Raw genomic sequence first — 25,146 nt, 5'->3', positions numbered from 1 at the left:
AGAGACAATCACAGATTTAAGTTTCTATATTTATATCAAAATAATAAATACTTCAAAAATCACTGCATACAAAGTTTTAAAACACTTTGGGAGAACTTACTTTCAATGAAATGGAAACATAATCTTTTATGTAAATCTACTTATTTATTATACAAAACTGAAATCTTCCTAAAATTCTTCAAAGACAAGTCAATCATGGTCTCAAAGCTTCATTTTAAAAATGTATGAAAAAATGGATAAAAGTTCCTTACCTTTTTAAAATGAGTAGCTGACTGTACTTTCCTAACTGGCTGCATAAGTGCATCGCGTACAATGACACTTATGTCTGCCCCTGAATAGCCTTCAGTTTTCTTCCCAAGTTCCCGGACATCTGCTTCTGTTAGACTGTTCTGAGTGGTCCCCAAGTGCAGTTTAAACATTGCTGCTCGGGCATGGGCCTCAGGCAAAGGAATATAAATTCGTTTCTCAAATCTTAAAATGAAAAAAAAAATTACATCAAGAATATTACTATATAACACTATTTAATTTCTATTAAAAATTAGTTTTTCAAGAAGAAACAAGATATTTAGATATTCTCATTTATACAAAGTTAAGCTGAATAAATTAAATGGGCCCATATCCATCAGAGTTAAACAGATACATATTTAGGTTAATAAAGGGGAAATATCCAGAACACATTAATAAAACCAAAATAGCCAGGGAACCAGTCTGGAGTGCTTTAGTTTTTCTCACATGATTTTTGAATTACTTTGGCCAGAGTGTTCACATGTCTGGAATTCATGACACGACATGTCCTACAGGATTACAATTTCCTGTAGAATGACACTCTGAACTCCTGATCAAGGGATTAATATGATTAAAAGTGTGAAATAAGAGATGACAAAAGAATTACCTAAATTCTAAGGAGTAAAATCACTCAAAATCTTATAATTTTGCTTGCCTTCTTAGAATTTCAGCATTTGGAGATAAGGAGGAAGCAATGAGGGACAATTTAAATGGGTCTGTGAAGACATTTTCTTCTCCAGGTAATTATTCTCTGTGGCAATAAGAGGAATTTTAAAAGTTTCCACCATCTCTAGAGATGGGTTTAGAATTAGGCCATTTTTCAAAAATAACCAGCACATTTCCTTTCTTGATACTGGATGGTAATCTAACATTCTGGCAAACCATCAAGTGAATGGGGTAAAAGCAGCAAAAACTGAAGTGTTCATTTTTACCATGCACAATTAAATCAATGGGATAGGGAACTGTGAAGCAGTGAAAAGTAAGGAGTCTGTATACCTTTCCTGTAGCTCAAGTTTCATATTCAGTTAAAAAATTATAGACAGAATTTTTTAAACTGAAACGATATCTTTCTTAGCATACTTTAACTTGTAGAATTGTCATTTTGCTAAAATTTTATATTTAGCAAAATGGAAAAACCTTCAATGGAAGGTTTTTCCATTGAAATATCAAACTGTATATATAAATTTCTGAAGCATCAGTGCGCCTACTAAGCTTAATTAGAACTAAAGTAAGCATTAGGTAACATACTTTCGGACGTGGAAGATTCCAGTAGGTGTAAATCTTGGACCTTGAACACAGCAGGCAAACAAACAAGTGCCTGCCTCTCTTCCCCAAGGCAGGGGTCAATAGGGTTCGAGCACATTAAAAAACATTCTGAAGTTATCAGAATGCCTCCTCAACTAGACAGAATGGGAATTAATATTCACTTATTATATTGTAATTAGAAATAAGGTATTTACTGTATCGTCATACCTTCGCCTAATGGCAGAATCCAGAACCCAGGGTATATTTGTAGCTCCCAGAACCAAAATTCCATCATTGTCCACACCAACCCCTGCATCAAAATAGGTAATGTTTTAAATAATTTGTCATTTCAAGTGTTCTTTGAACATCATATGTTCTCTTATGAACGTGGTACTTTAATGTTAAAATGCCTCATCTTGAGACTTTCTCTCTGAAAAAAAACTGTATTTAACCACATTTCTTACTACTAGAATATGATGCAAATATTCCCTAGAATCTCCTAAACTGTGGGAAAATACTATTAATATTCTTTTCAAAATATTTCTTGAAAGATTTAATTTGAAGTTTATATATTTCTTTTATTGATATTGTTTCTGGCATGTTATAAGTGAATATATTAATCTCTTCACTATTTATACCAACGAGATGATTACAACTGGGTAAAAATTATGTATGCATGTGGATCAGAACGAGACATGGCATAAGACTTGGACTATAAGAACGGAGAAATTCTGCTTGAAAGTTTTTCCATTACTATCATAATAATGATTATACAATAAAGAGAAACTATTTTAAAAAATCAGCAACACTACCTTGCATTTGAACTAGGAACTCTGTCTTAATTCTACGTGCAGCTTCACTTTCATTTTCACTTCTTGAACCACACAGAGAATCAATTTCATCAATGAAGATAATGGAAGGTTTACTCTCTCTGGCAAGTTGGAATAAGTACTTAACTTGCCTAAAAATAAATAAAGGTTTCAATTTCTAAAAAAAATAGTAAATGACACATGACAATGAAAAACCTAAAACAAAACTATATACCAATAGTATAGGAACTCTACAGATTAAAAAGTCTCATCACGTTTTGATCTCTAAAATAAGATTACTACATTTGGATAATTCATTTTATGATTTACTAAACCATACACATATCATATATGCTATCTTCTCCCTATGAAATAAATTCCAAACTAGGGACTAATCTAACAGAAATGAATACCACCTGTATTTATAATAGCACTTTTTTTGAATGTCTATTAATGATATAAGAAACCTCTTACTTTATAGACTGAAATAGTGACTATCAGGCAAAGAAAAACTTAAAAAAAAAATCAATTTACTACTTACTTTTCACTTTCACCTAGCCACTTAGAAACAAGGTCAGAGGAAGATATTGAGAAAAATGTTGAGTTGTTTGCTTCTGTTGCTACAGCTTTGGCCAAATAGGATTTTCCTGTTCCAGGTGGCCCAAATAACAGGATTCCCCTCCAAGGTGTTCTCTTGCCTAAAATTTGCATTAGAAAAATAACATGAGACTTTCAAGACTGTTGACTTCAGTTACCAGAGACATCATCCACAGTGAAGAATACCGTGAAGAGGTTTCCACTCTAAAGCTAGCCGTAGAATAAAACAACATTTAAATAAATCAATCTAAGGTAAGTATGTCCTAAGTGTACTTTGCTTTTTCTAGAGACCACTGTGTCAAAACTGTGTTTATATAGCTATAATCCTTCTAAGAGAAAGTTCATTTGCTTGCTCACTCATTCAACCACTACGTATTGAAACCACGACATGTAGGCAGAGAACTATGAATACAAGGATCTCTGCCTTCCAAGGCCTTCCAGTCTATTAAAGAGAAAGAATTCAGTTAAAAGGTACTTCCTGATCATCTACTATGTGCACTGCTCAACATCAGAATATTGTAGGAGAAACTATACTCACAGGAGAAGGGCAGCTGGAAATATTCTTTTAAAAATATTTATGACCTTTGGAGGAGCGAAACTAACACAGTTTGGATGACTGGTGAAGTTCTACTCAATTCCTGATTCCACAAGGAAGCACAGGTTATTTCAGGTGGCAGATTCCCATTCCAGTGCTTGGGTAATGATAAGCGGACTCTACCTTAAATACTAGTTTTGCCAAAATATAATAGCAAGTGAACAAGTAAATTCTTTGTATCTCAGTTCTGCTAATGAGAAATTATAATGCTGCCTTAAATAAACCAGGCTGGGTTACAACTGGCAATAAAATATCAAATACACATTAAAAAAACCTACTAGGTGTAAACTGTGGGTGGACACACGGTGTCTGTAAAAGAATGATATACAGATGACTGATGGCAAAACTAAATATCATGTTTATTGTTATGAAAGCCTCAACTTTTACTTGAATTCTATTTGCCTATTTTAAACGTCTGCAATTATAAATCAGTGTTCCCTTAAGTGCGGTACATATACCACTGGTGGCAATGAGATGCTTTTAGGTGGTATACAAATACTTTTCAATTAAGTAATTTTTAAAATGCATTCTATAAAAACACTAATTTTTCCATTTATAGAGATACAAAGAAGTCTTCTAAAATAAAGTTACTAAGTAAAAACAAGTGAGCAAAACAATCTATGGTATTAGAAGTCAAAAGCGTGATTACCTCTGGGGAGGAAAGAGGCAGAGAGGGATTTCTAGGTTACCAGCAGTACTTTTTTATCTGGGTGATGATTATACAGGTGTACTCTGATAATTTATGAAGCTGAACACTTATGGGTTCCTGCATGTCTTTGTATATTATGTTACAGTTTAATAAAAAGTCTGCTCTAAAAGTGAGTGATTTAAAGAAAAATATTTAAAAAATAATGGTACACGTATATGGAAAAATTCATGAAGATGACACATATAGGACTCATGTTTGGGAAACACTGGTGTAAGTAACACAACATAAAATGAGTTCAACCGTATTTTTGTACCTTTATAGGATTATGATGTCAACTTTTACACTGTTAGTTTCATATTCCTGAAGTGAGGTTGTGAGTCGTACCTCGAAGCTAGGTGGACAACGGGTGGCCCACGGGTCCTTGCTCTTCATCACTGCTCTATACGACATCACTGTCTGGACCTGTTCAGTTTGAGGCCAATATCACAGATTTGCTCTCTACATAAACCAGCTTGCTTTTAAAAGGAAAAACCTCTGTTGCACTGTTAGACTGTGGGTATAGCCATATCACAAACACAGGCTATCAGTCAAAAAAAGGACAATGTGAAGGAACGGTTCAGCACAGACAAACCACCTACTGCTGGAGCTGTAACTTCAACTGTACCCAGATGGTGGGTTAGCAATATTCTCCTTGCAGTGATAAAGAGCTACTAGAGGATACGTGCTTCATATGAAACTGTTCAATAATTTTAACTCCTCTGTTTAAGAAATGGAAATACTCTTATAAGACTAGTACATGTCCACTGCAAAAAAATTCAGATCAAAGTCAAAGGAGAAAGTAAAAATCACCCATAATCTCATCTCCTAGACATACATTAACATTTTTATGTCAATCTTTCTACACCTATTTCTCAGCACACACATTTAACAACATGGAATCATACTATACATACTATGTAACTTGCTTTTTGATCTTTACAATATAGGTGGACATTCTTCTATGTCAATTATAATGTAGATCTAAATTTCTTAATGTAGATGGTATCCTATACTCTAATGAGTGCACAGTATTCTACTGTATGTCCATGATTTACCCTATGCCCTACTGCTTGACATTTAGGTTTTTTTGCAATAAATATATTATAAATATGTATATGCATATGAAATAAGTATCTGTGTAAAGGTATATCACTGCCTTACAACAGAATTAAGGTAACAACTCGTGATATAATGACAAGAATTCACAATACTTTACTTCAGGCATCAACACATTTAAAAAAAAAAAAACCATCAAAAATAATTATTTAAAGGTCATCTCACCCGTAAAGAGATGAGGAAATTTAATAGGCAATATCACAGCCTCTTTCAGTGCTTCTTTGGCTCCTTCGAGACCGGCAACATCGCTCCATTTCACATTTGGTCGCTCTATAACAATGGCGCCTACAAAAAATTAGGTCATCTTTAAAGAGGACTATTCCATCACATTTAGAAGACAACAAGAAATAATGATGAAATACAGAAATGCATTATAACTTTGTCTGGAAAAGTTCTATGTATTAAAAACATTTCTGAAAGTGTGTGATGAGGACGAAGTTGTTAGGGAGTAGTGAGGGGGAGTCAGGACCTGGGGTGGGGAGCCAGATAACCTGGGGTAAAGTCACTTAACGTTTCTACCTCCACTTCCTCACGGTGAAATAAAAACAATACCATCTGCCCAAACTACTTAGACAGGTTAGTAGAAAGATCAAATAACGTAATGAACATTAGAGTGCTAGGAAGAGCACCAAACGTTACAAAAAGTAGTTGTAATGTTTGAGTACGTTGATTCTGGAATAGCTCCTACTTCTTTTTTTTTTGCGGTACGCAGCCTCTCACCACTGTGGCTTCTCCGGTTGCGGAGCACAGGCTCCGGACGCGCAGGCTCAGCGGCCATAGCTCACGCGCCCAGCCGCTCCACGGACCGGGGCACGAATCCGTGTCCCCTGCAGCGGCAGGCGGACTCTCAACCACTGCGCAACCAGGGAAGCCCTATTTCTCCTTTTAATCAAAAGAAACGGTGATCTAATGCTCTCCTTAACTACAGAAAGAAAATATACTTAACGACTTTAACTGAAAATAGGCACATGGATGGATGGATAGATAGAGGGAGAGGGGAAGGGAGGGGCGAGGAAGGGACAGGGATGATGGAGAGGAGAAGGTGTACTCTTACAGACATGCAATACTTTCCCAAGGTTTGCCAAATTTTCTATCCGGCTTCTAAATAGACCTATTTACAATTTTTGTACATTAACAAAGTCATTCAAATGATTTAGTTTTTGGACACAATATATTCAAAAGCCATAGCAAACTGTTGCAGTAAGGAGAAGTAAAAATCAGTAAGAGTCCACAAAAGATTTCTCTTACTATAGCGTGCTGACAAAGCTTTCCAGATCTTTTATCAAAATCTTTCTCAATTTTCAGTATATAGAAATTGCTCAACTACAAACTACAAAGTAGCCTGTTCAAAGGTGATGTGTAATTGTTTTAAGTATAATATCACCACTCACACAATCTACTGATTACCTATGATATTAGTTTTATGTGTATTTTTTCTTGTTTTGAAAGATCATCTAGTATTCTAAGAATGCTATACTCTGCAACTTACTTCCCTAAACTATGAAAATCTTTAGCTATACATTAAAATGAAATGAGGGACTTCCCTGGTGGCACAATGGTTAAGAATCCACCTGCCAATGCAGGGGACATGGGTTCGAGCCCTGGTCCGGAAAGATCCCACATGCCACGGAGCAACTAAGCCCATGTGCCACAAACTACTGAGCCTGCGCTCTAGAGCCTGCAAGCCACAACTACTGAGCCCACGAGCCACAACTACTGAGCCCGCACACCTAGAGCCCGTGCTCTGGAACAAAAGAAGCCACTGCAATGAGAAGCCCGTGCACAGCAAGGAAAAGTAGCCCCCGCTCGCCACAACTAGAGAAAGCCCGCGCACAGCAACAAAGACCCAACACAGACGAAAATAAATAAGTTTATTAAAAAAATAAAAAAGAAATGAAACCATAAACACTTTTAGCATTCTAAAAGTTCAGACTAAGTATAAATTAAGAAAAATAGCCAATTCACTTTTTCTTTTCTATGTCCCATACAGATTAGTAACCCTACATGAGGAAAATATTACATCATCTGATAGGATTTTGTGTCAGTTAAACAAATTTATATATAAGCATTATCTGGTCAACTAAAATCTTTTGTTATGAATTTTCTAAATGTGTCATAATTTATCTCCACATTTAACTAATACTTTTCTCTTTAAAAATTTAAGCTAGGTGACTTTGGAATGTTCAGTAATAAAAGACTATTTAGACAAAAGTAGTATCAATTATTAGACACTGATTAATGATTTTTAAAATTAAAAGAGAGGGATTATTAGAAAATAAAAGCCAAATAATTTGATAATTCCCAATTGTACAAATTTATCCATTCTTTTGATTATACTATTTATTATACTAATATGTTATTTAACCTCAAAGTCACTGAATATCAAAATTAACAGAAAATTCAAATCATGAACTTTAATTTTAATAATAAAATATTACACTTAATGTCATAACCTAACACAGAAGTAAAAAGATTTGGAAAATTGTTTCAGGAAAAATGAGGAAAGATTCAAAAAAGGATATTATACGATGAAATCCATCAGCAAACCATGAAACTAAAAGATGGAGAAAAAGGATTCTCAGATACGAAAGGCTAGGACTCCTTCATATTCTATTTCATCCTGAAATTCCAAATAAATTTCCTCATTTAAATGTTTTAAGCATCTGTATTTTTATACATTCTTGGGCCTTATCATCACTCATAGGAAATGTAAAAAAAAATTCCTTATTAAAAATTGTATCTTTTTCAAAATTAAAGATACAATCCAGTTTTTACTTCCGTGGGGCAGAGCCAGAGAGAGGAGGAACAAAACCAAAAGAACAGATAGAAAAAAGCTTTTTGCCTTACAAGTAAAATAAAGCCACTTGGCATGGACCACTGGGTTGCCCAAAAATACTTACTGAGGATGAAGTATGACCACACTGCTCGAGGCAGTGCAAACTCAGTTACTGCCCTTGGACTACACCCACCATTGACGCTGGCGTGTAAAAATACCCTCGTTAACTGTAGTGTTTTCAAAATACTATCCTTATAGTATTACCCTATACATCCCAGAGGGGTCGGTAAGACAGAAATATTACCAAAATGGACATCAGAATAGCAAGATTAAAGGTCTGGCCTTAATGGATATCGTTCCCAGATATGTGTTCTATTCAACAAGATTCAAATGAATAAAATACATGTTACCAATGACTGAGCATAAAATTCAACTTGAAAAATCATTAGATAACATATCAAAGAACAATCAAGGTTTAGTAGCTAAAGAAGCCAGCAATTAAATAGATGCCTTTTTAGATACACAGAGCTACTACTTACTGAGTCCCTAGTACTGTCAGATGTAATATTAGGCAGTTTTTACATTGTCATTAACCTTTTAATTGCCCTGAAAGTATTCTTAACTTCCACTTTAGAGCTGGGTCTCAGACTCTGAGAGGTTAGGGAATTGCCCAAGACTAGACAGATTTAGGCAGCAGATCCTGGAGTGGAATCCAGATGTGAATGCAGCTACAATCTATGCCCTCTGGATCATGCCACTTCACTACAGTAGGGAGAAAGGGCTTTTATAGGTGTGGAAGGTAAAAAACTGAAAGCCGAAAGAGGGAAATGTAAATGGGAATGCTGAAATGGGATAAAAAAGCAGATTAGGAAGAGCAGGTAGGAAATATGAAAAAAATAGCATCAATGAATAAGCTACAGCAACAGCAATAAAAGCCAAGTGTGAGTCCTAATGCATTCTGTTCCTCTGACAGGAAATTTCAATACCATCAGATTTTATAGTAAGCTAATAGTATAACTGCTACCCTCTCTAAAAGGGGGCAAATAAGACAAAATGAAAGAGAGTAAGCTTTTAAGGCAGATATAAAATGAAACAATATTTTTACTGCATGGAAAAAAACCCAACCCATTAGAGACCCTATAGAGCAAATCTTATAAACATGTTCTCAACAAAGCCAGCATGTGACCACTGGGAACCAAAGCCAGTTCTTGAACCTCATTTAAATACAGGTGGGAAAAAAAACCCAATTCAAATAGACAATTCACTATGAGCTTTTTAAAAATAAAATAGTAAATTTAAAAATGAAATCTAAAGCAACCTTGAAGTTGACTCTGTAGTTTCTTTTTTTCAGGATCATCAGATTCTCCTTCCCCATCACTGTCATTCCTAATAAAAAGAATTTAATATATTCAAATGATCACTCATTGCTATCAAAGTAAGGCAAAAAATAAAGGAAAAGATTAACCTGAAATATCCGTAATTTAAGTGGCAAAGTAAGACATTCACATTAAAAGTTAAGCTTATTTTATTACTTTTCAGAACATACTAAATAAAATAGTAAGCAGGCATATTACCCATCAAAATGGAATCATGAACAGGAAATGGACAAAACGACCAGAATGAAGTCAGGAACTAGCTCCAAATTCCCACGACATACCTATTTATGTACTGATATTAATTCATAAACGCATGACCCACACCTCATTCCACAAAAGATTTAAGATGAATTACAGGAGTGTTGTAAACAATTAACAATAAAAAAAATCAGGACCAGGCAAACTATATATTAGAACAAGAAGCCATAACTAGGAGGAAAAAAACCCCCCAAAATATCAACTATTTAAGGTACAAAGGTGCATATAACCCTTAGCCTAGGGGTTCCAAAGGATGGATGAAGCTTTTGATGAAAATGAACCGACCCCAAAGAACAAGGAGATCAATGCACACATTTCATATCTAGGGATTTATTCTAAGGAAACAATTTTAAATGAGTTCAAGGATTTGACTACAAGGATAACCATGCCCATATTGTTTGCAATAGGGAAAAAATTAGAAATAATGTATATTCAATTATAAGGATTAGCATGTGACAGAATACACTGCAATCTTCAAAGCAAAAAATATGGCATTACATTATTTTTCACATATAAGACATAAAGGGGAGTAAAAAGATGGACAGGTTTTAACTCAGAATGGGCTTGCTTGGTTATCACAGGGTGGTGGGGTTATTTATGGGTAAGGTGGAGACTGCAAACTGATTCACCTTGACATTCACTCCAACCTTCTTCTACTGCGTTTTCTTGTACAGTAAAGACTGTACTTGTTATAAAACTGCCCTTCCCAGGCTCGCCTGCAGCTGAGGCTCCACAGGAGACCAAAGTCCTGCTGGAAGGCAGAAGCAAGCAACTGAGGTAGGGGCTGCATGCGAGGAGACGCCTGTAGGTGAAAGCACTGCTTTGCTGAGGGCGCTGTGGCAGGGCCTACTGCCCACTCCCCGGCACCGGAATGCTGGGCAAGGGAGCTGGCAGCAGTGGGATCCCTGCTGGAACTACCCTGGTGGAGGGGGCCATTTCTCCTAGCCATGCGGAATCCAAACTTGACTCCCTGGCCCTCGAATTCTGTAAGGGAATGCACTACAGGGATCCCTGCTTTCCCAAAGTTTGCTTTATGCCACTTTGCTTTTACAAAAGACCTACATTAGTACTGTTTTCAGTAACTGAAAGATATCCAAAGACGATCATCGCTTTAATGAAGGCAAAAAACGAAAATAGCATTTAGCATTTGTTTTACAGTGAGCTCTTATGAGGCAGCACGCACCCTGAGCAGTGAGAGGGGCCCCGCCAAGAGCCTTCTGAAAACCACACTCCATCTCATCACCAAGCTGAACTGTGTCAGCTTTGAACTGTGTCTGTGAGCATCTGTGCTTTATCTCCATTTATTTTTGTGCATCCATTAGCAAGAGGTAATTGCTTCTTTGCTTTACCCCATTTCAGCTTAAAGTGGGTCCCGCCATCCAACACAGAACTGGTATCCCCATGCTAGGCAGACATCTTAGGAGGGACACTACACGGTCTCCAAGCAAGACCAGGTGAGGCTCAACTCCCGGGGGAGAGGACGTTTCTGCGGGCCAGGGGGTCTCAGCGAGATCTGGGGGTCCAGGTACTTGAGGTCAACTGATCCTTCCCAACAGCTTTCATTTCATTTTCATCTGGAGTCCCAGTCTTACAATACATGCCCCAACTTTCACACAAGAAACCCAGTGAGGTTCAACTGATTTTGAAATCCAATAAGCTATGAGATCAGCTGGGTCTAATTTTTGTCATGCCAATGCTAGCGCTATAAGATAAAATATTCTTAGGGTATCAAAGGAACTCTCCGGTTCCCCGACCATGTCTTGAACAGAGAATATAAAACCTTGAGCTTATAAGTTTTTTCAAACTCTCCCATGTAATTTGAGGCAGGCTGTCAACTCTAGTTCTCAAAATGGCCTTTCGTGGTAGCCACAAAGCCCCCAAAGCACTGCCTCCAGGGCACTCCATGCCTGGTGACCACAGGGGTTATCTAAGTTGCTTGTACCACTGCTTACCATGAACTGTAAGTATTACATCCTATAATGCTAATCAGAATTTCCTGCCTTCATATCCAACGAAGCCAGATGACCCCACCCCAGAATCTTGTTTTCTCCAAGTATGTTGTCACTTGGAACCACTTCTGGCTCCAATTAACAGAATGATCAGAGGATCTGGGTAGAATATGTTCCCACTGCTCAGCACAGAGCCTGACATGCACACATTAGGTGTTGAATATATAAATTCTGCATCTGTAAGTGATATATCCCCCATCTAGGAAGACATTTCAAAAATGAGTTTTGATGTTTATATAAATTATGCTGTGTCGCTTTCTTTACAATGATAAAGTAAAGCAAATCTGATGCAAATCCACATCAAAAAACTTATATATCCAAAATTTGTTTTACATTACCAGAGTTGTTTTTCATTTTGTCCGTGTGCTTAGTACTAAGTCAATACTACTAGTCAAAGATTCAATTCACAGATTACTCCTACAATTTTAAACTTCATTACATAATGGGCAGAGGGTAAAGAATTGAGTAGCACTCCTACCAAATGTTTTTTCTACTACTACCAGGCAGTCAAGGAGAGCAATTTGAGGTATATCACCCCCGAAGCTTGGTAAACTAGGGGTCCACAAACTTTTTCTGTAAAGGACAAGACAGTAAATATTTTAGATTTTGTAGGCCATACGGTTCCTTGTCACAACTACTCAGCTTTGCTGGTACAGCACAAAAACAGCCACAGACAACAGGTAAGTGAAGGCATGAGGCCGTGTTCCAATAAAACTTTAGTTACGAAAGCAGGCAGCAGGTCAGATTTGGCCCATGAGTCACGGTTTGCCAACACCTAGTTTAAACAAAGGAAATTTCCTTCACAAATTAAATTAAATTTTATCCTGTAATTCGATACAATACAATCTCACTCTAAAATACATACCCCTTCTCATCAGCTGGACTTGGCTGTCCCTCTTTCACTGGCTTCTGTGGTTTTTTCTCCTTCTTCTTCAGGTACTCCTTCAGTTTTTCTGCTCTATCAAGATACTCTGTACACTTTGCCCTGATACTTTGCTTGGCTTTATCACCCTGTGCTTCATCTATTGAAGGGAAACAAGAGAGATTTTTCCTTTAGTATTCTTTACAGACAGGTATAAAACTCCTAGACATACTTTTCCAAAAAGGAAAATCTATTTTGGAGGAGAGAGAAAAGATCATCTCTAGCTCATCATAATCCATGATTATCAATCTTTTCTATTCCTTCCTCCAGCAGGGTTGGGGGCCAACAGTGAGTGTGAGTCAGAGAGAGTTCTGAGCAAGACACTAGGATATCTTAAGTTAATGTTAAATAATAAGAAGAAATTATTTAATATTCTGTGGGCTTCATACTCTTCCCTTACATTCTGTGCAGACAGCTAAAAGCGGCTTATCTCATACAAAACCAATTATAAGACAAATAGAAGTAAAGCAATATTAACCATTTCCATCAACGTCTACATAAGCTTTATTTCAGAGTATAAAAAGTGACAGAAATCCCATATATTATGAGTACCACCAGTACAGTAATTTTACTAAAGGCCCCTGTGAGAGCTGTTTGAAAAGGAGACTTCAGCAATATACGCAGTGTATGGGATTAGCCCCACCTATCTTATATGTTATGATTAATTCTTAGTTTCACTTTAATGTGACAGAAAAACCTCAAAATTAAATAGGGAAGCTCAAAAGAAAATCCTAAATTATCCAACTGCTAAAATTTTTATTTAAAAAAAAATGAAGTTTGCCAGAAAGACACTTTTTCAATGTCTTATTTCACATATGTTCAGCATTAGGTTTAAGATCCATGAAGGCAGAGGTCGTTATCCATTTCTTCCTCACTGCTGTATCTCAGTGCCTAGAACAGCAGCTGGCAGGTGGTAAACACTGAATACATATTTGGAAATACACAAAATGTCTCCCAACCTATTTTTGTTTGTTTCTGTTTTGGCTGCGCAGCACAGCATGTGGGATCTTAGTTTCCCCACCAGGGATCGAACCCGCGCCCCCTGCAGTGGAAGCATGGAGTCTTAACCACTGGACCACCAGGAAAGTCCCCCAACCTATTTTTAAAACATCTATTTTCAAAGAGATGTTTAGAAAATGAGTAGGTCCAGATTACATAATCTGGGTACATAACCAGTAAAATGAAAACTTTTTCCCACTGACTATATGGCATTTTAATATGTTTAGGTGTACAAAGTAATAACTATGACAGCTGTGCACATTTGTTGGTTGAGTACTTAAAAACTACTAAGAAGCTAGTGGGACTCTTTTGCAAATTGATGGTTTATAATTTTCTGGCATTGTACTTCAATTTTTATAAATGAAATAGAATAATCTTTTTAGTGTTTTTAAATAAAAAAACAAATGATGACCTTACATTTAACTACATGGAGAAAATACTGTACAGCGTGTTGGTAGAGTTGAAGGGCTTCCTCGTAGTTCCCAGCTTTGTCTTCCTGGGCTGCTTTGCTAGCAAGATCTATCGCTTTCTGTTTGAAGGGAGGCAAAACTATACCATCAAAATCAAAGCATAGCATAAGTCTGAAATAAATAATCACGTTGAATGTTTTCTTTAAAAATGAAAGCAACCTTAAAACAAATCTACCTTTTTTTTCTAAATCACAACTGCATTGTATTATAAATTATAATTATTTATAAAATGCAAATTACATTTCTTCTATAGGTAAATGCTACCTGAACACCTCTTTATCTAGTACCAATCACTGAGATTCTCACATAATTTTTCACTCAACAAAAGTCAAGCTCAGGGCTAGTAAGGAATAATCAAGTAACATGAAAATTCAAGTTAAAAGCATTTATGGAAATTCTCAAAAATCAAATGTCTAAAGCATATGACAACAGTAAAATTTAAATGGGGTAAAACCCCTTCAGAAGCAATAGGGCAATGAAATACCAAGAGTCTGAAAAATACCCAAATCTTTTAACTCAGTAATTAACTAAAAGGTTCACTGAGCAAAGACAAACCAGAGAGGTCTTTTGAAAAAACAAAAACAAAACTTGAAAACTTAAATTTTAAATAGCGAAAAGATGCCACACAATATAAAAAGTAGAATTGTTAAATATTAAGCAGTATTTGTAATAATATGGAAAAATGAATAATGGAAGTTTTTAAAAAGCATTATACAATTTTTACATATAGCATGAGATCAAGTATTTGAAACAACAGCAAACAAACAAATAAATAAACTTTTAAAAAGCACAGAAGAAAGATGGGAAGGAAATTTCACAGAGCTTATCTTTGATAAGACTCAATTTTTTTCATTTTCTACTTCTTCACATCTTTCAGAAATTCCATAATGAAATGGGCAACTTTTGTAGTACTTTTTTTTTTAACTTTTTATTTTATATTGGAGTAGAGTTGATTAGCAATGCTATGTTAGTTTCAGGTGTGCAGCAAAGTGATTCAGTTGTACATATACACGTATCTATTCTTTTTCAAGTTCTTTTCCCATTTATGTTGTTACATAATATTGAGCAGAGTTCCCTGTACTATACAGTAGGTCCTGGTTGGTTATGCATTTTATTTTACTTTATTAAAACTTATTTTATTTTTTTAATTTTGGCTGCGTTGGGTCTTTGTTGCCACGTGTGGGTTTTCTCTAGTTGTGGCGAGCGGGGGGCTGCTCTGCGTTGCGGTACGTGGGCTTCTCACTGTGGTGTCTTCTCTTGTTGCGGAGCGCAGGCTCTAGGCTTGGGGGCTTCAGTAGTTGTGGTGTGTGTGGGCTCAGTAGTTGTGGCATGCGGGCTTCAGTAGTTGTGGCGTGCAGGCTCAGTAGGTGTGGCTCACGGGCTCTAGAGCGCAGGCTCAGTAGTTGTGGTGCATGGGGCTTAGTTGCTCCGCAGCATGTGGGATCTTCCCGGACCAGGGCTGGAACCCACGTCCCCTGCACTGGCAGGCAGATTCTTAGGCACTGCGCCACCAGGGAAGCCCAGATCCATTTTGAATACAGCAGTGTGGACATGTCATCCCAAATTTCCTAACTGTTCCTCCCCCATCCCTGCAACCATAAGTTTGTTCTCTAAGTCTGTGAGTCTGTTTCTGTTTTGTAAGTTCAAAAGTTGTAAATAACTTAAAAAACCCCACATACACAACTACCAGAAATAGATCCATACAGCTACGTCCAACTGAATTTTGACAAAGATATAGAAAGGCAAGTTAATGGCAGAAAGATAGGCTTTTTTTTTTTTTTTTTTTTTGTGGTACGCCGGCCTCTCACTGCTGTGGCCTCTCCCGTGCGGAGCACAGGCTCCGGACGCGCAGGCTCAACAGCCATGGCTCACGGGCCCAGCCACTCCGATGTGGGATCTTCCCAGACCGGGGCACGAACCCGCGTCCCCTGCATCGGCAGGCGGACTCTCAACCACTGCGCCACCAGGGAAGCCCCAAGATAGGCTTTTAAAGAAATGGTTCCAGAGCAAATGAACATCCATAAGCCAAAAAAAAAAAAAAGGAGAACACCTCAAACTAAACCTTGTACTCTGTACAAAAACTAACTTGAAATGGATCACGGACTTAAATATAAAATGTAGGGCTTCCCTGGTGGCGCAGTGGTTGGGAGTCCGCCTGCCGATGCAGGGGACGAGGGTTCATGCCCCGGTCCAGGAAGATCCCACATGCGGCGGAGCGGCTAGGCCCATGAGCCATGGCCGCTGAGCCTGCGCGTCTGGAGCCTGTGCTCCGCAACGGGAGAGGCCACAACAGTGAGAGGCCTGCGTATCACACACACACACACAAAAGTAAAACTATAAAATCCTTAGAAAAAACAAAGAGTATCTTCACCATCTAGGGCTAGGCAAAGGGTTCTTAGACTTGACACCAAAAGCACAATATATAAAAAGAAAAAATAAAAACAGTATATTGGCATAAAAAAGACACATAGATCAATGGAACAGAAGAAAGAGCCCAGGAATAAACCAACACATATGTTCTCAATTAATTTACCACAAAGGAGCAAAGAATGTATGATGGGGAAAGTACAGTCTCTTCAATAAATGATGCTGGGAAAACTGGACAGCCAAATGCAAAAGAATGAAAATGAATACTATCTTATACAATACACAAAAATAACTCAAAATGGAGTAAAGATTTGAACATAAGACCTGAAACCATAAAACTCCTAGAAGAAAACGCAGATGATAAGCTCCTTGACGTTGGTCTTGGTGATAATTTTTTGGATTTGATGCCACAAAGGCAACAAAAGCAAAAATAAGTGTGACTACATCAAACAAAAAAGCTTCTGCACAGCAAAGGAAATAATCAACAGAATGAAAGGTAACCTACTGAATGGGAGAAAATACTTGCAAATCATATATATCTGATAAGGGGTTAATATCAAAAAATATAAAATACTCATACAAATCAAGAGCAAAAACCAAAACAATTTGATCAAAAAATGGGCAGTGGATCTGAATAAACATTTTTCCAAAGAAGACACACAGATGGCCAACAGGTACATGAAAAGGTCCTCAACATCATTAATCATCAGGGAAATGCAGATCAAAACAACAATGCGTTATCACCTCACACCCATCAGAATGGCTATTATCAAAGAGACAAGAAATAAAAAGTGTTGGTGAGGATGTAGAGAACAGGGAACTCTAGTGTACTGTTGATGGAAGTATAAATTGGTGCAGTTACTATGGAAAATAGTACGGAGGTTCCTCAAAAAATTAAAAACAGAACTATCATATGATCCAGCAATTCCACTCCTGGGTATTTATCTGAAGAAAATGAAAATATTAGCTTGAAAAGATATGTGCACCCCCATGTTCACTGCAGCATTATTTACAATAGCCAAGATATGGAAACACCTAAGTGTCCACCAAAGGATGACTGGATAAAGAAAAAATATATATATCAAATATTATTCAGCCATAAAAAAGGAAATCTTGCCATTTGCAAAAACATGGATGGAACCTGAGGGCATTATGCTAAGTGAAATAAGTCAGACCGAGAAAGACAGACACCATATGATGTTACTTGTATGGGGAATCTACAAAACCCCAAAAAACAAAAAATGAGCTCACAGACAGAGAACAGACTGGTGGTTGCCACAGGTGGGGGGGGGTGGGCGAAACAGGTGAAGGGGGTCCAAAGGTACAAACTTCCAGCATAAAGTAAATCAGTCATGGGGATGTCATGCGTAGCATGGTGACTATAATTAATAATACTCTCTTACGTATTTTTGAAAGTTGTCACAAGAAAAATATTTTGTAACTATGTATGGTGACAGATGTTAACCAGATGTACTGTGGTGATCACCTCACAATATAAACAAATATCGAACCATGTTGCACACCTGAAACTAATATAACATTATATATCAATTACACCTCAAAGGAAAAAAAAATGATAAATTGGACCTCATCAAACTTAAAAATTTTGGGTCTGTAAAACAGCCTGTTAAAAGGATGAAAAGACAAGCCAAAGAGTGGGAGAAATGTTTGAAAACCACATGTTTGGGAAAGGACTAGTACTTAGAATACAGAAAGAACTCTCAAAAATCAAGTTTAAAAACAACTGAAGTAGAAAATAAGCTAAAGACATAAATAGACATTTCACCAAAAAGGATATACAGATGGCAAATTAGCACATGAAAAGATGTTCAACATCACTAGCCGTTAGGGAAATGCAAATTAAAACCACAGTGAGATATCACTAAACATGTATCAGAATGGCTAAAATAAAAAATAGTGACAATGCCAAACAGTGGTGAGGATACAGAGAACTGGATCACTTATACATTGCTGAGATGTAAAAAGGTACAGTCACTCTGGAAAACAGGTTTGTTTTTTTTACAAATCTAAACACGCAACCACCACATGTATCAGCAACTGCACTCCTGGGCATTTATCTCAGAGAAATAAAGACTACGTTCACATAAAAACTTGTACTTGAACATTCCAGATGCCCTTCATGGTTAAACCGTGGTACACCCAGACCAGGGAGTACTACTCAGTAACAAAAAAGAATGAACTACTGATATACACAACTTGGATGAATCTTGAGGGAATTAAGCTAGGTGAAAAGAACCAATCCCAAAAGGTTACATACTGCATGATTCCATTCACATAACCTCAAATGACAAAACCAGAGGTGAAGAGCCGTTTAGTATTGTCAGGAGACAGGAATGCGGGGGGAAGAGAAAGGGAAGTAACTGTGGCTATAAAAGGGCAACGAGAGGGATCCTTTGGGAGAGAACTCTTCTGTATCATGACTACGGCGGGGGGATACAAGAATTAACTCGACGGAACTCTGTGTGCACAGACACACACACACACACACACTTAAGACTGGGGAAACCTGAGTAAGACAGTAGAATATATCAATGTCAACATCCGGGTTGTGATACTGTACTATATAGTTTTACAAGATGCTGCCATTGGGGACAACTGGGTGAAGGGTACACAGGCTCCCTCTGTATTATTTCTCCCAACTGCGTGTGAATTTACAATCATCTCAAAATAAAATTTTAATTAAGAAAACTATCTTTAATATTTTAAAATATGCACACACATACAAATTAAGAACAAGCATGATTTACTGAAACATTCCACCTGTATTAATTTAGGTAGTAAAACTATTCAACAGAAATAAGAGCCAGTAGAAAAAAATAATCATGGCTATGCTATATTAAAAACAAGCATACAATTAAGATAAGAAATTATTCAAATAATCCAAAAACTAATCATATGTTGAAAATATTGTATTTTGAAAAGTTGCTCATGGACTGCATAGAGATGGGATAAATGGGAGGAAGAGGCCTTCCCTCTGCTGTGGCAGGAGGGAAGAAAAATAAATGGTGTGTCTCAGAACTGATAAAATGTAGCAGTACATGTTTCACAGTTCAAATAGCCTGAACTTGGAGCTAAATTTCCAAGTTTGGTAAACTCAGCAGGATATAAAGGGTGGAGTCACAGCACCTGGTCAACCGGTGGTTTGGTGTACCTGGTCTTATAAAAATGTATCCAGAAGGCTCAGAGGCTAAGTCATGTAGCAGAAGTAAGTTCTTCCTTTTTCTGGCTATAATTTCCTTCTTATGCTATTTTGAATTGCTGTGCCACTCACCTCTTCAGCTATGCATTCCCCTCATTTGCTGTCAGCCCTCTTTTAGGAACCAAAATGACATTTGTTAAAACTCGTACAGTCAGTATTTAAAAATCTAGCTCCAAATATGGTACCAATCACTTTAAAGCAGCCTTTCTCTGATGATGGATGCATCTGTATTTGCACTGTCCAATACGGGAGCATATGGCTTTTGAAACTTTTGGCTAATGTGACTGAAGAGTTTTAAGTTTTATTTAAGTAAAATTTAAATTTAAATTGCCACATGTGGCTACCATACTGGACAGCACATGTTAAACCTTTAATCGAAGATGATGATTGGAGGATATGCATCTGTTTTTCCCCTGATGAATGCTCCACTTCACCCTTGTTTCTGTTAGCATTTTTCATTTGAAACAAAATTAACCATGTCTTGCATGGTTTGGGAGTGCCAATTATTCTTTCAGAATATAACCCTGACTGTCTCCATCGCCACCACCCTAGCTCAATCCACTATCACATCTGTCAAACCTACCGCCTAGCCTCCTCGAAGCGGTCAGCCTGCTTCCACAGTTGATACGGAAGTCCACACAGCACCAGTGAAGGGCACCCTTTGATGGCTTCCCATTGCGAACAATAAATCCCAAATGCTGGGTCATGATCTACCTGGGCCCTGGCTCTGTCTGGGTCTCACCTGAAACCCTCTAGTCCTCCTTCACTCAGGCAGCCTGTGGACTAGGACCCCTCTGCCCACAACACTCTTCCCTGCTCTTTCCCCAGATGGATGCACAAGGGTCTCGTTTTCAGCCACAGTTCACATGCCAAGTCCTCAGAGAGGCCCTCCCTCCTCTCCTATTTCAAAGGCTGCACCCCACCCCTGATCTCAGCCCTCCCCTCACCCTGCACTTCTATCCCATTGCTGTGTTTATCATTGTTCCCCTGCATACTCACTTACTGGCCATCTCCTTTAGTATACAGGGAAGCTCCACAAGGAAGGGGACTTACACCGCAGGCATGCAAACAGCCCTCCTTCAGCTAGCCCTGACACTAAAACCCCCTTCAGCTTGGTTCTGCTTCTCTGCTACCTTCAGAACCCAAACCTCACCAGCGCAGTCTCTACTCTTTCCAGTTCCTTTTTTTCTCCTTACCTTCAGCTGCCAACCTGTCCCTTACCTTATCAATAAATCTGCTCACATCAAGGTTCTCTGTGGTGCCAGATCCAAAGACCAGCTCTGCGTCCACCTCGATCTCTCGACAGTATTCTACAGCAGCATCACTTCCCTCTGGAGCACTGCCCTCTGCCCGCTTTCCTCCCGCCGCTGACAGCTCCTGCTCAGTTTCCTTTGCTGACTCTCCTTCTTGAACCTGACGCTGAAGTATCAGGGCTCCTCAGGGCTCGGGCGTCCTTCTGTTTCCTCCCTCCCTATGTGAGCTGTTCTCAATGACTGAAGCTGATTATCTTCAGGCTGATGATTCCCAAATTTATTCCATTTTAAAACACGCCACTCTTCTGTTTAAAATCCTTCCAGTGGCTTGTTTCTGTGCATGTGGGTTTTGTTTTGTTTTGGCCTGTCCTCTCCCACTAGAATATAAGCTCCATGAGGACAGGAGTCATGCCTGTTGTACTGGCTTTTTTATATTCTGGAGGCTGGCACAAGACTGACTGAATCTCAGGGTCAGCCAGGATCCAGTCATCGATATGGAGGCACAAAGGCTGGGAACACCTGGGACTGTCCTTTTCAGATTAGGAGACCATGATGTGCCCACGCTAGAAAACCCTGGGAAACTGGGTAAATTCCAGACCCACCCATCTCAGGAGGAAAGCTGTCCCAGCCCCTGTCTTTCAAGGCTGATTCTTTCCCTGGTGCTCTGGAGCCCATTCCTACCTTCCTCCTCAGACATTCAGTCCCCTCGATTTTAACAGCTCAACTGTTCTCCCCAACCTAACCTTTCCCTTTTTGGGGGAGCATTCCTTAGCATAAAAATGTATGCAAGTCCTATCTTAGACTCGTAGCTACAAAACACCAACAGAAACACACCAGCTCTCCCCAATTCTAAGGTTCCCATGTAGCTACCATCTTATTCAATACTTGCCTCTTCACCTCCACAGCAAAGCCCCAAAGAGAACCCGAAGTTCATCTTGGTTTCTTGATTCCTCCCACGGCAATGCTTCCTGCCCCTTGACTGCGAGATCTCTCACTTATCTAGTTATGGGTCACTAGGTGAGCACTTAGCCCTCGTAAGAGACACCTCACATGGCCTCCTTTGGCCATCAACGCACCATCCTCTCCAGGTTTGACTCTTGGCTATGTCACGATTCTTTTTCAGGCTCCCTTTTCTCTCTCCTTAAACGCTGATATTCCACTGGGTCTGTGCCTTCGTCCTTGTCTTTCCTCATTCTATAAACTTTCCAAGACGGCCACACCTCTGCTACCATCCATATGCTACTAACTCCCAAATCCTTATTCCCAGCCTAGCCTAAGTTCTATACATATGTACCCAGCTGCTCAATGGACAGTTCTACCTGACTGTCCCCACAAGCATTTCAAGCCCCTGAAGTTCAGGACCACCCTGGCCCCAAATATGCCCCCTCTTCTTGTAATCCCCACTGTCAAGCTGTGCCCTGTACACACACAATGGTTTCATTCTAAAACAAGAACGTGAGCTTACTGCCTTCTCTGACTCCCCTCTGACAGCAGGATGGGGATCAATCACCTATGTGCAGCACACACTGCTCCTTGTCATGTGGCTTAACTAGGCTTGACCCCTCACCTGGCACACTCCATTCCCGTCACACCAAACTACAGGGACAACCCAGATGGCTCAGACTTCATACCTCCGTGTACAGTGTGCTCTCCACCTGGAATACCCTATCCCATTGTCCAACACTCAGCACAGTCACCGTGGTCCTCCAACTGCAAAGTCTTTCCCAGCACCCCCAGGAGGCCTAGCCTCTGCTTCCTCTAAATTTCCACTGCCTCTTGTACATCCTTCCAAAGGTCACAAAGTATCCTAGTAGTCCCTTTATGTCTGATGTTTTCACGTCAGAATATAAGCCCTTGGAAATCAAGGATGATACATTTCTTTTATGATTCCCCAACATGTAGCAAAATGCATGACATAGTAGACACTCAGAAAAGTAAATATTCAGGACTGAGTAAACTTTGAGTTCTATACACAATGAACTTGCAGTTTCTCCCAACCCTCTGCGAGGTTTATTACACTTCTAGACTGAGGCATATGTTGTTTTTCTCTGCTTGGATTGCATCCCACTTTCTTGTCCAAGAAGGCATGACTTCATAGTGAAAAAGCACAGACTTATAAGCAGATAGACCTGGATTCAAAATTAATCCAAGTCTTCAATACTAATTAACTGTATGTCTTTGGGCAAATCATAAACTTAATAAGCTTTGGTTCCTTATACTGTGAAACTGGAGTAATACCTTGAAGAGTTGTTTTGAGGACTAAATGAGATCACATCAAACACCAGGCAGAAAATTAGTGTCAGTACCTTTCACTCTTATCTAAGCTCACATCATCTTCTCTGCGGAACATTTCTCATTTATCCTTGAAGAGTTACACAAGCCCTTCCTTTCTGCCCTCCCACACTAACCTTTAATTCTATTAGAGCATTACTGCATTATTTTATTTTGATTTTTAGTTATCTGCATTCCTCCATTTGATTATAAGCATCTGGCTATGGGGATTTTGCCTTGTTCAGTGAGAAATCGATTCGTTAGTTGAATATTCTTCATCCAAATTTCCTACATTAGAAGGTGGAAAAGGTTGAATGAGAAAGCACATCTGTGCTTTCAACCACTGATAAAAGTATAACTCATTATCTCTCCCTCTGTTTAACACTATCAATTATGCCTTTAATATGGGTCAATCTCGAGCTGATTCACTGAAGAACATCCACAATCCAATCCAAATATGATGCAAAGGATTACAGAATGAAACTGCAAATGTTGCAAAATAAAAATGATCAGTAAATAGATGAAAATTATATTGTAGAATGCCCAAATCACATGCAAACTCTTGACAAATAAAAGTTGGTGTACTATGTATAAAATAGATGAGCAACAAAGATATATCGTATAGCACAGAAAATTACAGCCATTATCTTGTGTTAATTTTTAATGGAGTATAATCTGTAGAAATACTGAATCACTATGCTGTACACCTGAAACTATATTGTAAATCAATAAAACTTCAATAAAAACATTTTTTAAAGATGGTGGAATAAAACTATTCAGTTAACTGACAAACCAACAAGGATGAAAACAAGGCATTTCAAAAGAAATCACCTTTGATCCTCAAAGGAACAACAGTTTTATAAAATGACCAATACTTTTTCCAAGTACATTTACCAAAAAAACCCCTTCTGAATGGGGCTACAAAAAACTAATGTTAAGTGAAGATTGTTGCATCTTAGTTTAATGAAATCTTGTTGGAAAAAATACACATAAGTCAACACATGACTTATTCTTTATTCTAAGAAATAAGTCACATTGCAATTATATTTTGTTAAAGACATAAAACATTTATTTTCATAATCTTTTGGGTTGATTTTCAAGTTAAAAGTCCCAATCAAGTGCCCCACCTCCTTTTTGGTGAAAATTTGATCTCGATTTAAATCAGTCTACTTTCAGTGATTTTTCTTCAGGATCAATTATCCTGGGCTCAGTATATCCTCTATTAATTATCCCAGGTGCCTATACCAGGAACTCAACAAAAGCCTTTTCAACTGCAAGATCAAGACAAAGATTCAATATAGGGATTCACGCTACTCTTTTGTCCCAAACTTGACTAGTGGACTGGAGCTCTCGAGGTTAAGTCATATTCTAAATTCCACTGAAGCCCCAGATCCATTCTAGGGATGGGAGACACTGTTTGAAAAATTTCTCATCTCCATGAATTCCATTCCACAGAGGTCTAGCAATTAAGTCTAAAGTATCAGGATTACATGCTTTATGAACAAAACACTGAACTCACTGCGGTAGGGGTGGGAAAGTGAAGTCACAAAGGAGTTTAAGAAAACTCCATGATCTTATTTATATACTATATTTTGGGAGCCATTAGCGTGCACCTGAACGTATAGCTCAATGAATTCACGGATTCCTCAGATTCTGAGACTGTGCTCACGTTTCTATTCACCTGACAGCTCGAAAAGGCTTTGCTACACCAGCTTGAGGAACTAGGAGAGAACTCGAATCACCCTATTTTCAACTGGTCCAGAGTAAATGCACTGGATACATTATGTTCTTTCCTCTCTCCCTTACACTGACTGCAGCGTTCGTGCCTCTGTTCAAAGCTCTGCCCAGCTCGGTTCAAACTCGGCTGGTTTGAAAAGGAAAAAACAAAAA

At 38.3% G+C, this 25,146-nt stretch overlaps 1 protein-coding gene across 1 annotated transcript in view; it reads right to left on the bottom strand.

Moving 5' to 3' along the window:
* The window catches only part of VPS4B (vacuolar protein sorting 4 homolog B), a 31,554-nt gene that overhangs the window by 5,908 nt on the left and 500 nt on the right, over positions 1-25,146 (bottom strand). The window contains exons 2-9 of the mRNA XM_004268070.4: positions 14,093-14,204; positions 12,620-12,776; positions 9,430-9,497; positions 5,501-5,620; positions 2,881-3,037; positions 2,343-2,491; positions 1,759-1,840; positions 252-471 (exon numbers count right to left, since the gene is read on the bottom strand). Coding sequence (XP_004268118.1) covers positions 252-471; positions 1,759-1,840; positions 2,343-2,491; positions 2,881-3,037; positions 5,501-5,620; positions 9,430-9,497; positions 12,620-12,776; positions 14,093-14,204 — 1,065 coding nt within the window. The remainder of the gene's footprint in view (positions 1-251; positions 472-1,758; positions 1,841-2,342; positions 2,492-2,880; positions 3,038-5,500; positions 5,621-9,429; positions 9,498-12,619; positions 12,777-14,092; positions 14,205-25,146) is intronic.

The sequence above is a fragment of the Orcinus orca genome, chromosome 15, assembly GCF_937001465.1.
Source record: "Orcinus orca chromosome 15, mOrcOrc1.1, whole genome shotgun sequence".
Classification (NCBI taxonomy): Eukaryota; Metazoa; Chordata; class Mammalia; order Artiodactyla; family Delphinidae; genus Orcinus; species Orcinus orca.
Note: the sequence above shows the minus strand (reverse complement) of the source record. Positions and strands in the feature narration are given on the sequence as shown.